General features: G+C 58.6%; 4 protein-coding genes across 4 annotated transcripts; 2 read left to right on the top strand and 2 right to left on the bottom strand.

Moving 5' to 3' along the window:
* Window positions 1–129: 129 nt before the first annotated feature.
* Window positions 130–4,332, bottom strand: HRG_01822 (ankyrin repeats (3 copies) domain-containing protein; the record flags this gene model as incomplete). Its single annotated transcript, XM_044860293.1, has 8 exons — window positions 130–312; window positions 367–2,150; window positions 2,198–2,993; window positions 3,054–3,104; window positions 3,168–3,290; window positions 3,471–3,555; window positions 4,043–4,158; window positions 4,327–4,332. The coding sequence occupies 8 exons, from the start codon at window positions 4,330–4,332 to the stop codon at window positions 130–132; spliced, it is 3,144 nt and encodes a 1,047-aa protein (XP_044723926.1).
* A 723-nt stretch (window positions 4,333–5,055) lies between these two features.
* HRG_01821 (CUE domain-containing protein) lies at window positions 5,056–6,469 on the bottom strand (the record flags this gene model as incomplete). Its single annotated transcript, XM_044860292.1, has 4 exons — window positions 5,056–5,447; window positions 5,501–5,998; window positions 6,062–6,371; window positions 6,449–6,469. 4 exons carry the CDS (start codon window positions 6,467–6,469, stop codon window positions 5,056–5,058), a joined length of 1,221 nt encoding a protein of 406 aa, XP_044723925.1.
* A 498-nt stretch (window positions 6,470–6,967) lies between these two features.
* HRG_01820 (helicase associated (HA2) domain-containing protein) lies at window positions 6,968–9,040 on the top strand (the record flags this gene model as incomplete). The annotated part of the gene is made up of 2 exons (XM_044860291.1): window positions 6,968–7,189; window positions 7,247–9,040. 2 exons carry the CDS (start codon window positions 6,968–6,970, stop codon window positions 9,038–9,040), a joined length of 2,016 nt encoding a protein of 671 aa, XP_044723924.1.
* Window positions 9,041–12,500: 3,460 nt separating this feature from the next.
* On the top strand, window positions 12,501–14,863 carry HRG_01819 (uncharacterized protein; the record flags this gene model as incomplete). Its single annotated transcript, XM_044860290.1, has 4 exons — window positions 12,501–12,721; window positions 12,774–13,435; window positions 13,496–14,561; window positions 14,620–14,863. The coding sequence occupies 4 exons, from the start codon at window positions 12,501–12,503 to the stop codon at window positions 14,861–14,863; spliced, it is 2,193 nt and encodes a 730-aa protein (XP_044723923.1).
* Between the last annotated feature and the right edge of the window lie 540 nt (window positions 14,864–15,403).

Here is a 15,403-nt window from a genome sequence, read left to right as displayed (position 1 = left end):
TATTGTGGTTCACATTTGTCTTTGCGCCCTCGATTTACTCTGCCCATTATCCCCCAATGCGTACATAGGGACCTGTCCCACCATTCCATCCCCAGTGCCTCCCTCGTCCGCGATTCGCCGGCGTCTTCTCTACATATCTATAGAATCATTAAACCGTAAGATGCCATGATCTTTGAGGACGCCATCCACACCCGTGGGCGGATGAGAAATCGACATGGAGGATAAGTTCGCGTCCGACATGTCCGTCGACCTGTCCATGACGAGCGCCAAGCCATGCGACTTGATTGCATCGACCAGTGCGGGCACCATTTCCTTGTTGCCGTTAGCTATACGATGCGAGAAACGCAACGGAGAAAGAGGGCTTACCAAGAGCTGAGAGTGGCACATGAGCCCCATAAAGTTATTGCTTTGCGCGATTCGCACCGCCTCCTTGACCGACATGCTCCTCCTCGCATTGCCCTGCCGCCCGATCGTCTGCTCCCTGCCTAGGTCGTTGCATAGGAACACGGGAAAGTTGGGCTGCTTCCAGTTAAGAGCCGTGCACAGGCGGGGGCTGTAGCTGCTAAACACCATCGATCGGGCCACGTCGGGCGACTGGTACTGGGCTCTCTGGGCACGCGCATGGTCGAAGACGGCCGTCAGGATGGAATCTGCAAATACGTTGACGTCGAGGGCCGGGCCCAGCGCCAGCGCCTTCTCTTCTTCGGGCGACGGATACAGAATCTGCAGGTTGACATGCACGCCGAGCGGCAGGACGGACAACGCCTCGGTGAGCGTCACACCGGCCGTTGCCAAGATGCGGTAGATGTCGCCCACGTTTTCCGCCGTCATGGACGGAATTCCCGGCAGCTCAGCGCGGCTCGGGTTTGGCGCCGTGATTACCAGGAACTGTTCCAACGACAGCCGGCACACGGGTATATCGAGCCCGCCGCAAGCCACGGTCCACTGTGGCCAGACGACAGGCGCGCCGTCGCTCGTGTACTGTATAAACAGACGCACGTAGTCCCCGCTGAGGCTTGATCCCGTGACGATGGCGCTTGTGGGCTGGTTGAACTGGCTCGTCGCTTTCCAATACGTCTCAAAGTCGGTAATCTCCAACGGTTGCCCCTGAAACGGCTTGATGACCTGGGTGGTGAAACTGATTTGCCCGATGGCGCGTAGACGGGGATCAAACAGGGGCAGGCAGCAGCTCGAACTGCCCTGCTGCAACTTGAAGGCGCTGGGTAGCACCACCGTCTTTGCGATGACCTTTGCGCCGTACGTGGGGAAGACGTCAAAGTCGAGCGAAAACGTGTCAATGTTGTCGACTTGAAAGGAAACGATGCGGGTATCTTCTTGAAAGGGTAGGATGATATTCTTGGGGATGAGGTCCGACACCTTGGAGGAGATCGTGAGGCGAGCGGCAGGATATTTGCCGTCTTGGAAGAAGATCAGCGGCTGTTCCTTGGTCTCCTCAAAGTTGATCTGCACCACAGTCTTGGTGTCGAGGAAGTTATGGCCGTATCTGCGAAGAGGGATGATGGGGGGCGGCAGTTCGAGAACGGGAATCGCATCGGGATCCAAGGACATGGGACCAGGGGCACTGCTGCCGTCCATCGGCTCAAGCGACACCTGCGTGACCAACGGGCTGGCCGTGAATCGGACGTTGAAGGGGAAAAGCAGCTTCATGCATTCGAGATGGCCTTCCCAAGCTGCGTAGTACATAGCGGGTAAGCCTTTCTCGTCCACAATGTGAGCATCCACGCCGACTTTAAGTAGCGCCTGGAGGCAGTCAACGTTGCCCTCGCTCGCGGCGTGCACGAGAGGAGTCCACCCGTACAGCTTGTCGATTAGGTCGAGGTCTGCTCCATACTGCTTCAGGAGCAACAGCAGATGCGAAGTCTTGCCGGCTCGCGCCACTAGGTGCTGAGGAAACAGGCCCTCGGCATCTGGCAGCATCTTGGCCCCGTGCTTCAGCAGGAGCTCCACAACCGGTTCCGATCCGTGCTCGCAGGCAAGATTCAGAGGTGCGTGGTCTGAGACTGAGACGGGGTCGATCCGCGCCGACTTGGACAAGAGACGTTGGACGCAATCAAGATGCCCGTTTCGTATGGTGTGTATCAGTGGAGTGAAATTGTCGTGGTCGATCAGGTCAATCGTCCGAGGGTTTGCTTGTGCGTGTCAGCTGCGCCGGCTCGTCTGATTTAGTGCTACTCACATCTCAGTAGCACCTCGAGCATTTCGAGTCGGCCGTGCAAGCAGGCATAATGCAATGGCACTCGACCATAGACGTCGGTTCGATCCGCCGCGACGCCCGCATTCAAGCCCCATTCAAGGACATGTTGTTTGCCGTAGATGGTTGCCTGGTGCAGACAATTGCGCTCGTTGATATCATCGTACGAGTGAAGGTCGACGAGGCCAGTGTCGAGCAACACCTGCAGTGATTCTCGAGGAGCGTCGTGAATGGCTGTCAAAAAGGTCCGGGTGACGCGGTCCATCAACGAGCTCTCGCCATCGTCGGCCACACTTGCCGACTGCATCCTGATGAGGAGGTCCCGCAATGATTCGAGGTTGCCAGCGACAACAGTATCCAGCAGTAGCGTGTCAGCGTCACCCTCGTCCGTTCCCACGAAATGTTGGCTCGTAACGACGTGGCCAGACGTCTGAAAGTTGACCTGAATGCCGTCCGACCAGGCGCCAAGCTCCTGTAGGCTCGTGGTGGCCTGGTCCGAGAGTTCGCTGATGACGGTGGCATTGAAGAACGGCTGCACCTCGACAGCCCGGGACAGGTAAAGCTCCTTGGTCTTGGACTTGGAGGTCTTGTCCCATTTCTTGAGAATCTTAGAAAAGGCGGTGCCATTGACCTCGACAAACTGTTGCAGCTTGTTGAGGTCTGTGGCAAACTGTTGAAAGCCCTCTTGCAAGGTGGTGAACTTGGACGAGCGCCTTGAGATGCCATGTCGCGTTTGCAGCACCTTTTTCTTGTCGAGCAGGGTTTTGAGTCGGATCTTGAGCTGCGCCGAGGGTGAGTCGGCATGTTGCATGGGAGGGGTTTAAGCAGGGGCTTGACGAACCTCGGCTTCTTTTTGCAAATAGCAGGCATTTACTTTGTCGAGCTCTCGTTCCTACGACCGAGTGAGCGTTCCGTTCAGAACACATGCAATGGCTGAGTCGAAAAAGCCACTCACCAACTGGAAGAAGAAGGTGGCCTTGTTGGCCTGGAGGGCCGCCTGGGAGTCCACAGGCGTGACGGAGCGGTGGGTTTCATTTTGAGGGGGCAACGTCGGCGTTGCAGACAGCTTCTTGATGAGCTGTATGGCACAGCGTTAGCTAGCGTCGCAGTCGGCAATGGCCCCGGGTGTTGATGATAACGAGTGGCAGCATCTCCAACTAAGGGAGTAGGATGGGCTACTACTCCTTTTGACGGACAGGTTTATTTGGCAAAATGAAAGAATGTGAAAAGGCCGATGGTGCTTGGATTGATGCAATACCTTTTTGAGAGCCTTGTAGTTGACAAAGCTGGCCCAATACTCGGGAATCTCGAGCTGGCGCTTCTGGATCTGCTTGCCGAATTTCCTGCCCAGGGAGGGACGTGATGAGTCGAGTGCGAAGATGACGTCAAAGGAGGGAGACGACTTACATGATGCGGCTCTCGGGGCCCGGATGGCCACAAGTTGGAGAGCTGCTGAAGAAGCTTGCAGACGAATGAGACAGGGTCGGGGGTTAGAAGACACTTGACAGAGCGAGAGGCGGCGGCTTGGGAGAAGGCAGGTCGTCTATTCGCGGTAGTGCAAATGACGCAGGGTGGTTTGAGCAGACTCAAGGCATGATACGATGCCCAAGGTTGCCGCTGGTCAAGGGGAGCCTGGACGAGGGTTAGCCGTGCCTTGACAGATGCGGGCAGCGAGTACAGCACACAGCCTCGTTGGGTGTCTCGGGTACACGAGGGCCAGCCGGGCTGGGTGGGAGCAGATAAGGCACTGCTCAGGCTGAGCGAGTCGGATGTGGTCGCGCGCAGAGCTTACCGGGCACTCGGTAGGCTAACAGCGGCTGCTGCTGTTACCGGTTCTGCTGCTGCTGCTGCTGCTGCTGCTGCTTCTGAAACAGGGCCAACCAGATGGATTGGGCGCTGTGCCTTGCTGCGAGTTGGTCCGTATCGCCCAGTAGGATGTTGGCTCTCTGTCGACGGTTGGCCGGTGAGGAGGGATGGTGAAGAGGACGGAGGCTTGGCTTGGCCGTGAGACGGGCGGCAGGCCTGTGGCTCGGCCGCCACCAACAAGGGCTTGGCTGCTTCAACAAGTCTCAGCGGGGGCGAGTGACTTCTGCTACCCCATCCGCAGTGCGAACCATCATGGCCTACAGCCGTTGCGTGCCGTGGATAGTCGTCGTGTCTGTAGACGAGCAACGTTCATTCCGGTACAAGAGAGAGGTACGAGCTTCCAAGTACCTGGGGCTGCAGTTGTACAGTACTGTATATGCACCGGACCAGGATGCAGTCACGTCGCAGCACCGCAGGAATCCACGCGCCAAGAGGGATCTTGACTGACCGAAGCTTAGCCGCTAAATGTTTTCACCCGCAGTGAGCGGCAGTGGTCTGCTAGGGCAGTAACCACCAGCAGAGCAAGCCCTGGGCCTCCTCACCCCAGCGTCCAATGGCAGTAAAGAGCTGGACCCCGTGCTCCAACGATAAGGCAAGGCCTCATGGCCAGCTCCACAACAGGATTCGCTGCAAGACGACGGCTTTCTCCCTCTTGCTCCCACGTGTTTCTCCTTCTACCGTCGCTTAAAAGCCAGAACAACTTCTTCGGCCGCGCTGTGGGTCGCCGTCACCAAGACGAGCATGTGACAGTCGTCCACGGTGCAATGCAGCATCGTAAATTTCTCAATTCATCGTCTGATCCTTTGGCTCGTGGAAACGCACATATAAAGAAGTGAGAGGCCAGTTGGCGCTACCGGACACTTGCAATCACCACGCGGCCCGAAACCAACTTGCTCCCCGCCTACTCCAGACATCGCTCGGCCGTCACGTCAGCACTGCCAAAGACCAACTATCCTTGGGTCTGATTGCTTCTCCCCTCAGCTCTTCTTCTCAACCGCATCTCCCTCCTTGGTCGGCTTCACCAGCTCGTCCGCCATGGCCTCTGCTGCCGCCTGTTTCAGCCTCTCGCCCTCGTCGGCTTTGCTGTCTTTGGGCTTGTCCTTGTCCTTGGCGTCCTTCTCGTCCTCGCTGTCCCCCAAGCTGAACGGGTCGTTATCCGCAATCGGGTTCGGGTCCATCGCCGAGAGGGGCTGCCATTTGCTCGCTTTCGCACTCGACGTCGCAGCCGTATCCCTGGGCGGCATCTGGGGAGATGCGTCGTACATGTTGATCTCCTCTGTGTCACCCTTGAATGCCACCCGTCGCCCGTCACTTGGCATCGGGGAAGACGTAGAGGGGGGGGGCTTGTGCACGCCTTGGTTGGCGGGGGCTATCAACATGTCAGGGACTCTGGGTGCCACCGTGGCTGGCTGTGGTACTCACTTCCGTCGGTTGAAAACTTCATGCCTGCAAAGTCGTCACTGAGAACCTGAGGGTCGGCGTCGTATCTTTCATAGTCGCCGCTTCTGCGACTGGCCTCGCCTTGCCGTCGAGGGGGTTGGCCCGGTCTTTGCGCGGCCTCCTCAGATTCGTCAAAGTTGTCCTCGATCTTCTTCCTCAAGTTTGTGATCCATCCATTCACTTGCTTCTGGGTCTCGAGGAAGCCCTTGCGCAGATTCTCGCGAATAACGGGCAGGTCGTCGTCGATGAAGCTGTGCTCGCGATCCTCCTCGTCCAGTTCCTGCGGCAGCCGGGACCCGCGCGGGCGATTGGACGTCCGAGCTTCGTAGGCGCCAACATTGTCATAGTGTTCCGCAAGCTTCCGTGCGTAGAGCTCGTCGGCCTCGACCTGCGTCATGTCGTTCCGTCCTTGAGGCCGCGGGGGCTGGGGCGGTGGCACTTCCTCCTGCTCGTTCTTGGCGGCGTCGGGGTCGCTCATTTCTGCGGCGTCGTCAATAACGGCATGTCTTTGCGTGTGTGGATTTCGCTTATTATATCACGTACCCAGCAGCGCATTGAAGGCTGTCTCTACACGGCCGCCGCTAGCTCGCAAGATGGCCTTGATGACTGGTTCCTCGACGCTCGGAAACGCTTCCTTGAGTATCATGACGTTCGTCTGTGTCTCGCTCTGGGGGCGGGGGGGCTTGGGCGGCGCAGGTTCGACGGGTGAGACCGGAGGGGTCGATACAGCGGCTGGTTTCGGCGTCCCGGGCTCGCCGGCGATACCCGGTTCCAGGACATCATCATCATCCATCTCGAAGGGTCGAGCTGTGGTAGGCGACTCGGGACCAGCTTCTGTCACTGTTGCCTTGTGCTGCGCACCGTCGACGCCGTCAGCGGGGGGTTCAGGGGAGAGGGCGCGATGCATGAAGCAGGAGGAGCTGCACGAACAGTTTCCGCCTGGGCCGACATTGTCTGCGAGTATCTGCGACGCTAATCGCCGCGCCGGGAGGTATGAAATGTGCGTGGGAGCTTTGCAAGGGAGGTGAGGAGGTCAAGAGGATGGCAAACAGCACGCCGGGGCGGCCTGGAGATTGGCTGGCTGACTCTTTGACGTGAATGGCAATGCATTTACTGTTCGTCCGCATTGATGCTTCTGGCACGAGGGGTTGCTTGAAAGGGGACGCGCCAGTGATGACGTGACCCACAGGCCGTGACCCCCCCCCTGGGCTTGCCACACACGTCAGCCTCAACCAAGCCACACCTGCTACCCTGCACCATGGCAGTGAAAATGAGTTTGAGCCTCACAGGCGGACAAGCAATGACACCCCGAGCTGGAGGGGAGCGAACAAACGACATGAGACAGAGTACTGAGGGATACGCCGCTCTTTAGGCTCTGGAAGGTGCAAAAGGACTCTCATGTGGTCGCCAACGGGTTGTCGTTGACCCCTAGGTCCAGGCTCGCCCAAGATGGCAGATTTCGACCTCGACTCGTCCTTTATCCCAGCCCTTCACAAGCCAGCGGCACTGCTGCCCATAGCAAGGCACCGCCAGAGTCTCCTCTATGTGGTCGAGGAAAATCCCGTCACCATCGTCATCGGCCAAACAGGCTCCGGAAAGACGACGCAAATACCCCAGTTCCTGGAGCGCGCAGGCTGGTGCGCCGATGGCAAGATCATTGGGATAACGCAGGTGAGTCCTGCGCCGTCGGCGACCAAGACTCGCATGTTGACGACCGACGTCCAATAGCCTCGACGCGTTGCAGCCACGACGGTGGCCGTTCGCGTCGCCGAAGAAGCGGGATGCGAGATTGGCAAGGAGGTCGGATACTCGATTCGCTTCGAGGATGTCACGTCTTCGGCCACGCGCATCAAGTTTCTCACCGACGGCCTCCTCATCCGAGAGGCCCTCGTCGACCCCCTACTTAGCCGCTACTCCATCATCATGGTGGACGAGGCCCACGAGCGCTCCGTCAGCACCGACATCCTGCTGGGCCTGCTCAAGAAGATCCGCCGCAAGCGCCCCGAGCTCCGCATCATCATTAGCAGCGCCACGCTACAGGCCGAGAAGTTTCTCGGCTTCTTCTCGCAGACGGGCGAGGAGCAAGCGTCTGACAATGACCATGGCCAAGTCGGTGCCATAGTCAGCCTCGAGGGGAGGACCTATCCCATCGATGTCTTGTACTTGGAATCGCCCGCGGAAAACTACGTTGAAAAGGCCATAGAGACAGTCTTTGACATCCACATGCAAGAGGACGATGGCCATGTCCTGGTGTTTCTGACGGGCCGCGAGGAGATTGACTATGCCGTCCAAGCAGTCTCGGAGAGGGCAGCCCAGGCCGGCAGTCGATACAAGGCCATACAACCACTGCCGCTCTACGCAGGTCTGTCGACGGAGCAGCAAATGTACGTCTTCGACAAGCCCCCCGACGGCACGCGGAAAGTGGTCTTCTCCACAAACATTGCCGAGGCGTCCGTCACCATTGACGGCATCGCCTATGTTGTCGACTGTGGCTTCGTGAAGCTCCGTGCCTACAACCCGGAGACGGGCATCGAGTCGCTCACGGCAACGCCCGTCTCCAAGGCGTCGGCGTCGCAGCGCGCCGGCCGAGCGGGCCGGACCAAGCCAGGAAAATGCTTTCGGCTCTATACGGAGCAGGCCCACGCGGGACTCCCGGAGTCCAACGCGCCAGAGCTGCAGCGGTCCAACCTTGCACCCGTTGTGCTGCAGCTGAAAGCGCTGGGGATCGACAACGTCGTCCGCTTCGAGTTTCTGTCCCCGCCGCCATCCGAGCTCATGTCCAAGGCGCTTGAGCTTCTCTACGCACTCGGCGCCTTGGACGAGTATGCCAAGCTGACGCGGCCGCTCGGGTTTCGCATGGCGGAGCTGGCTGTCGAGCCCATGATGGCCAAAACATTGCTGTCGGCGCCGTCGTTTGATTGCCTCGATGAGATTCTCACCATTGCCGCCATGACGAGCCTGGGCGGCAGCGTGTGGTTCCATCACGAGGGCGAGCAGAAGAGGATGGAGAGCTCGAGGCGCAAGTTTGCCGTCGAAGAAGGCGACCACCTGACCCTTCTCAATGTCTACACTGCCTTTGTGACACGGGGCAAAAAGGAGTCCCGGTTCTGCCACGAGAACCACCTCAACTACAAGGCCCTGACCCGCGCCGTCAGCATCCGCGCTCAACTAAAGCGCTACCTCGAGCGGTTCAACATGTCGGCCGCTGACCCCCACCCGCCACAGGTCGGCGCAGATAAGTCCAAGAAGGCAGAGCAGATCCGGCGCTGTCTGACGGCGGGATACTTTGCCCACGCGGCGCGAATGCAGCCCGACGGGACATTTCGCAACGTCGAGGGCGGGACGGTGCTCCACGCACATCCGAGCTCGCTCATGTTCAACCGCAAGGCCGACTGGGTCGTTTTTCACGAGGTCATGGAGACGGGGGACAAGACGTTTATCAGGGACATTACAAAAGTCGACAAGGAATGGCTCACGGAATATGCGCCCGAGTATTACAAGCTGACCAGGAAAAGAGGCTGACGGAGATGTTGTAATCCTGGGCGAGCGGGGGCAAGAGAGAAAGTCGTTGGTGGACCTGCGCCGAGAGATGGCGAGATGAGGTTCCGGACGGGACTGGATGAGATTACTTTACAGCAAGATTCTCAGCTGAACGAGGCGACGTGGCAGAATATGAGGTCGAGAGATGGTTAGCCAAGGTAATGAGGCTGGCTGACGGTGCCACCGGCATGCGGGAACTGAAGCTTTTCATCTCGTCATGAATGCTAAGGCCATGCAAGGTGCAAGGCCCACTCGCCTTTCTTCGGTCGTCCCCTAATTACACCGTTCTCTCGGTCAGGGTTTCAGGTTGTATTCTATAAATATCCGGTACACCGAGGAACAACTATTGAGGGAACGGACGAGGAATCATCTTACTCCCCTGGTAGCTCAAGGTCTCACCCCATCTTTGGCCGGCGGGACCGCAAAATGGAGCCCCCCCGGTTCGTGCCATGGCTCCGGGTATCAGGGGAGACGCGTTGCTCCCAGAGGTCTTAAGGTACCGTGGTCTTCGGTTCTCGATCCGTGCAGCAGACGCCGCCAGGCAGGGCCCTCGCTGTCTTTGACAGGACGATGGGCTTCGCCAGCCAGGCCGTAGACTCGGTTGCGTATGGCCATGGAGGCATGTGTACTTGGCGGGAGGCAGTCAAGCAGTGCGGAGCCATGGCCCATAGTTCGTCGATCGCGTGTCTCTGCCGCCGATCACTCGTAAATAGTACGCGTTGGCGGCGTCAGGGATGGCATTCCCGTGGACCTTCTGCCTCACGATGGACCAGGCGTTACGAAGCTTGACGGAGCCCCGAGAGATTCTCCAGCAGGCGGCGTTGACTCTGTTGCTCTCTAGCGTGCATTTTTGTTTGCCGTCGTCGTCGACGGTGCAGTCCCGTAGCATCTACGTGCATTTATCGAGCCGTCGGGCGGCCAACCCGACGATGGGGCCGGGGATCGGACGGACGCCCGGATTGGCGCCTCGGACACGGTCCCCTGGAAACTGCGGGCATTCTGCGAGTCTGAGGTGCCTGTCTGTCTTTGCTTTGGGCACAGCTGCGAGTCTGACGTTGAGACGTGTGCAGTGGTTGTTGGTACTGTAAGTTATCGTGGTGGACGTGATTCGACAGCCATGCGGCCACGCCTAAGGTAGGTACTGTACAGTAGAGCTCTGTTAGTAAGGGTGACTGACTGTCGTGCATGCAGATGGCATAACGCTCGCAGAGCCGCACGAGGCAGCCTGCTCATCATCGTCATGTACAGCAGCACGTATTTCATATCCATCCCACTTGGTCAGCTACAGACCAGCATTGATGTTGATGGTGGCGTTGATGGTGGCGTCGGCCGTTGGCTGAATCTCCTCCAACGAGAGAGAGCGCGGCGAGGCCCCAATGATTAGGGGTGCGTTCCCCCCTTTCTTGGACGCAAGGATAATAGAGCCTGGACACAATAACATGTTTCATGACGTTTTAGAGCCGGGCAAGACATGGGCTTTAATTTGCCCGGAGCGAGGAATGTGGGCATATGCATGAGAGGGAAAAAGCATCAAAAGTCAACAAATAAACATGTTTGCCAGCTGTGGCGATGGCTTTTGATGGCTTTTGATGGCTTTTGATGGGGAGAGATGCATCGATCGCCAATGCCGGCCATCGGCACGAGCAGAGGCATGGATGGATTGGCCAAAGAATCTGGGCATGCTTGCCATTTGGTGCACACACGTGCAAGCCAACAAGCAGTCAATGCCAAGTAGGGGAATTGAATATTGCGCGTGCTCGTGGCAATATTCTCCAAAGACCGACCCTCTCTCTGCCCCCCCCTTTCCCTCCCTTGCGCTGGAAACGGGCTCTTCTCTTGCTCATCTCGGCACAGCGGCAGTGCCGTGTGTTTTGACGTCAGGTCTGGCCGCAGGCACCGCGATAAGTCGTCCGCCTACTTGTACAGTAGCTACGGAGTACTAGGTGCCTACTGTGCCTACTGCACAGTAGGTATTACTTCCGAGAGTCGGAAAAGGTGAGAGTTGGTGGCTGGCTGCCTCGCGCCCGGCCCAGGCTGCTTCGGGGCTAGCGTCAGGGGCAGCGGCGCCTGCTATCGCTCCCATTGTGCTCCACGTGGATGTTCATCCACTGTAAAGGCCCAGGTACCCCGGCGGTATATAGATACCCGCGCCGTGCATTGGACGCGCTCGACCGCAGCAGCCTTGATGACCTGATACCTCGGAAGTACACAAAAGGCACTGCACTGGCGCCCAACCTGCATCACGCCCCCTGAGCCCTGTCCCGCCGTGCAGGTAGCCATCAGCCTGGCACTGGCGATGGAAGTAATTAATACTGTACGTACGAATACGGATACATGGCTCCTCCTCTCTGGAAAAGTGGTGTGCTGAAAGACACTGCCTCGGGAAGACGCCTCGCTTCAATCTCGCCGGCAGATTCAAAGAGTCTGCGAGAGTGAATGGGTGGCCAGTCGCATCTTCAGGACCTCGCCTCATGCCATCCGTTACCAACGAGTGGATCCTTCGTACCTGAGATATCTCTGTCGGTTGGACGGCGTCAATTTCAATCAACTTGGCTCCCTTTCATTTCCATCCTCCCGCGCCCGTACTCCGTAAATCCCGTCAATCTCCTTTTCCCTGGCCCGGAGAGCGGCTCCCTGCTGCTGCCCGTGTATCGCCCGGGTACCTTGCGGTAGCGGGTTAGAGTGCCTGTCATTGCCTCCACCCGCCATGTCCTGGCCCCTGCGGGGTGCAGCCTTGTACCCAAGACAATGGGCGGTACTTGTAGCTACCTCTCCTGACGTGGCTGATGTCCCTGCGCCATGTAGCCTCCACCACTATTCGGACGGCACAGGCACCAAACATTTACCCCCCCAAGGTACTTGCAAGTATCGCGCTTGTGCAATCTTTCGTCCCGTCTAGGTACTCCTTTTAGTGTTGCGGGCAACCCAAAATTGTTACTGCTCCGTATCTCTTCCCTCTCTTCCACTCTCTCTCCCCTACCCCCCGTCCCGTCTCCTTCTCTTCTCCCTCTCCCTCCCCCTAATCGTCAGTCTGCCTTTTCTCCAGTCGACCGACGGCATTATCGCGCCAAGTTGGCTGCCCACGGGCTCGTCACTCTTTTGGTTTTCCCCCCATTCTCCAGCCCTTCGTCCTTCCTTTCCCCTACTTTTCAGCTGGTGTCCTTCTGCAATTCGTTTCGACGCTTCACGGCCAGCGAACCCCCTGGAGGCGCCCTTTTTTGTTTGCTCGGTTTCTGTGCCCCTTGTTTCCCACCGCCTGCAGCGCCGCATCGTCACACAGCAACCTTTGCTTTCCTCGCGTTTCATGCCCTGCCTTGCCGGCAAAAGCAACTGATTGCGCGTCCGATGCCGATAATTGACAGGCCATGAAGAGTTGCCTCGCCCTTTGATCCAGCAACGTCGTCGCTTTGGGACTGCAGTGTCTGGGAGTCGGAGCGGCATCATGAAGCTCCCTGCGCACTATTACGACGGCCACTCGACGACGCCACACGACAATGCATTCGCCATGCCGCCTCACGTCAAATCGCGTCGATCCCTCGGTCTCGCTTCCCTGACCGCTCCACACGCCGCTGCTGGCCTGGCCAAGCGCGAGTGCTCCGGGGGCTCATGCGAGAGGAACGTCAGCACAAACGTCACAAACATTGCCATAATCATGGGAATCGGGTATGTCGAGTCGACTCACGCCCGTCTCTCGCCTCTAACACGTAGCAATCAGGATTCCCGTCCTCGTCGGCGCCATCGTTCTTCTCTTTCTTCACCGTCGTAATGTCCGTCGCCTAAGGATGGAGGATGCAAAGGACCCCAACACAGGCCTCGATTTCGGCCTCGACGAGACTTCGCCCAAGGGTGCCAAGGGTGCCAAGCGCAAGAGCTTGTTCGGAGGAGGAGAGAAGACGGTGCACAAGCCGGGGCAGCTGTCCATGGACATGAACCTGTCGTCGCCCTACCTGCTCCCGCCCGGTATACAGCAGTCTCACGACTCTATCCACTCGCTGGCGCGCACCTTTCCCAACGAGCAGGACCCCTACCGCACCATCAAGGACTTCACCCACAGCGAATCCGGTTCCATTCGATCCTTCAACCCCAAGGCCCCGTCAGTCCATGGCAGCAGCAAGCGCAACTCTGCCTTAACCAGCAAATCATTGGGTGGGTCGATGCACCCTCCGCGAACCAACACAGGGCCGCGATCCCCCGTGTCTCCCGACGTCCCGATCAATCCGTTTGCCACACCTATGGCGCCCGAGCCAAGTCAGAGGACACTAGCCGCATCGGGCACCCAGGAACCGATCCGGCCCATACAGCCCATCGTCCCCGAGATTGGCACCGTAGCCTACCCTGACGACCACGTCGATGGCCGTGGCTTTGACAATCCAGGCGGTCAGCTTCAAGCTGTGGCCTTGTCCTCTGATGCCCACCATGGGCGGTCCGCTGCTCCAGATCATGCACAGTCCGAACTGTCCCACGCGAGGATGGACGCCAATGTTAGCATCGCTCACGTCGATGATGGGTTCGACTTTTCGCATCCTCACGAAACAGAGCCCGCGGACACGAGGCTATACACTGATGTCCCTATGGCCTTGTCGCCAGGATCTCATGCCGTCGCTTTTGAGCCCCATATGCTCGACAGCGCCCCTGGCCTCGCGCACTCTCACGATGACTTCACGAGGCAAGGAGACCATCCCGAGATTACCATGTCGCAATCCTTTGATCAGTACGACGATGACATTCGCGGCCGAGGCCTCGAGCGCCAGGCTCCTGTGGCATACGACGGTCGCGAGCAGCCGCAAGGGCTGGGTGTTCCGCAACAGCAGTCCAAGAGGCTGTCGGTTGGGTTCCGCCCTCTGCCTCCGAACGAGGTGACGGAATCCGAGGACCCGGAGTATCGGGCAAACCGCATCCGATCCTTCTACAAGGAATACTTCGAGGACAGCGCCAAAGAACCCCCTCCGCCCATGCCCACCCAGCGCGGCGGCCCCAAATACGAAGAAGACTATGACGAGAATTTCCTCGGAGACGCGGCCTACTTTGACGTGGAAACGAACGCCTTCGTTATGCCGTACGCACAGCCTGTGACGCGGCGTGCAATGACACCACCTCCCACAAACCGCATCCGCGGAGGACCGGGAGGAGGACCTGGCGGCCGAGGTCCTCGCGGCCCACACGGCCCTCACGGATCGATGGGCGGCATGGGTTACCGTCCCCGGGCCGGTTCTGCCGTCACGCCGAGGCCGGGCTCGTCTGCGTCGACCGGGATGCGCGGAACGCCTAAGAAGCGCCTCCCGCCGCCCACTGCTCTGAGGACGCTGCCGACGCCATCCAAACTCCGCGACGACTCGTTTTCCATTATGAACGCCGTAGACTTTGCTCCCCCTGATTCGTACCAGGATCGGGCGGCTGGCCGCAGTCAAAGTCCGCTCGGGGAGCGACGTGCGTATCAGCCTAAGAAGCCGGTCGCGTCTCCCCTCGTCACGGCCTTTGATGAGCTGGCCGTCCTGCCGAGCCCGTGAGTAGCCGGAACATAAGTGCGAGAGCGGACCTGCTGGAAGCTAACAGTGATGTAGTCACTCGCTGCGAAAATCGACGACATTTACCAATCTGGACTTTGCACCCCCTAAGAAGTTCAAGGACTCGGACACGACGAGTGACGCGGGCAGCATCAGGAGCAACAGAAGCGGCATCTCGGCGGTGCAGCTGGGCGCAATCCGTAGCGGCGCGGGGCGAGTTAGTCGCTTACCCGGCGACACGGTGTTCACGACGGCCGCCATGACAGATCAGCTGAAGCCCTCATGGACGATGCGACCCTGACGCAATCCCTCCCCCCTGTACTGTATCTACATTTAAGGCATTGCATGGTGCTATCTGCCGGCTGTCAAGCCATGAAGCGGCTTGGGTTTTCCATTGCTGGAGTAATGGGGGCATGCATGGAGACTATAACTTTCCCTTCATCTTATAATTGATTTGGGGGGATATTTTGGAGGCTGCACATAGAGGGAGCGGCGAGACGCGCCGGAACGACAATGACGGACGTGTGTGCCGGAGAAGAGAGTTTATTTCCCCCTCAGCTTGATGACGGGAAGAGTGAACCGTGGATGAATTGTAGAGAGCCATGGTTGACGAGATGAAGCATGTGAGTGGCTGATGTGCGTCTGGATCTTGGACCGACAGTAGCTCCGTACATGGATGCTTGTGTGCTTGTGCATATGGGCGAATGCATATATGTTTGCATAGTGACGGCACGACAGTCATGTGTATGTGTATGCGGGTGGACGGAGAGGATAAGGTAGGAGCTGAGCGCGGTGTGACGTTGCACGCCGTGGCTTCGCGAGAGACGCACGACATGGAGTT

The sequence above is a fragment of the Hirsutella rhossiliensis genome (assembly GCF_020360975.1).
Source record: "Hirsutella rhossiliensis strain HR02 chromosome Unknown scaffold00002, whole genome shotgun sequence".
NCBI lineage: Eukaryota > Fungi > Ascomycota > Sordariomycetes > Hypocreales > Ophiocordycipitaceae > Hirsutella > Hirsutella rhossiliensis.
Note: the sequence above shows the minus strand (reverse complement) of the source record. Positions and strands in the feature narration are given on the sequence as shown.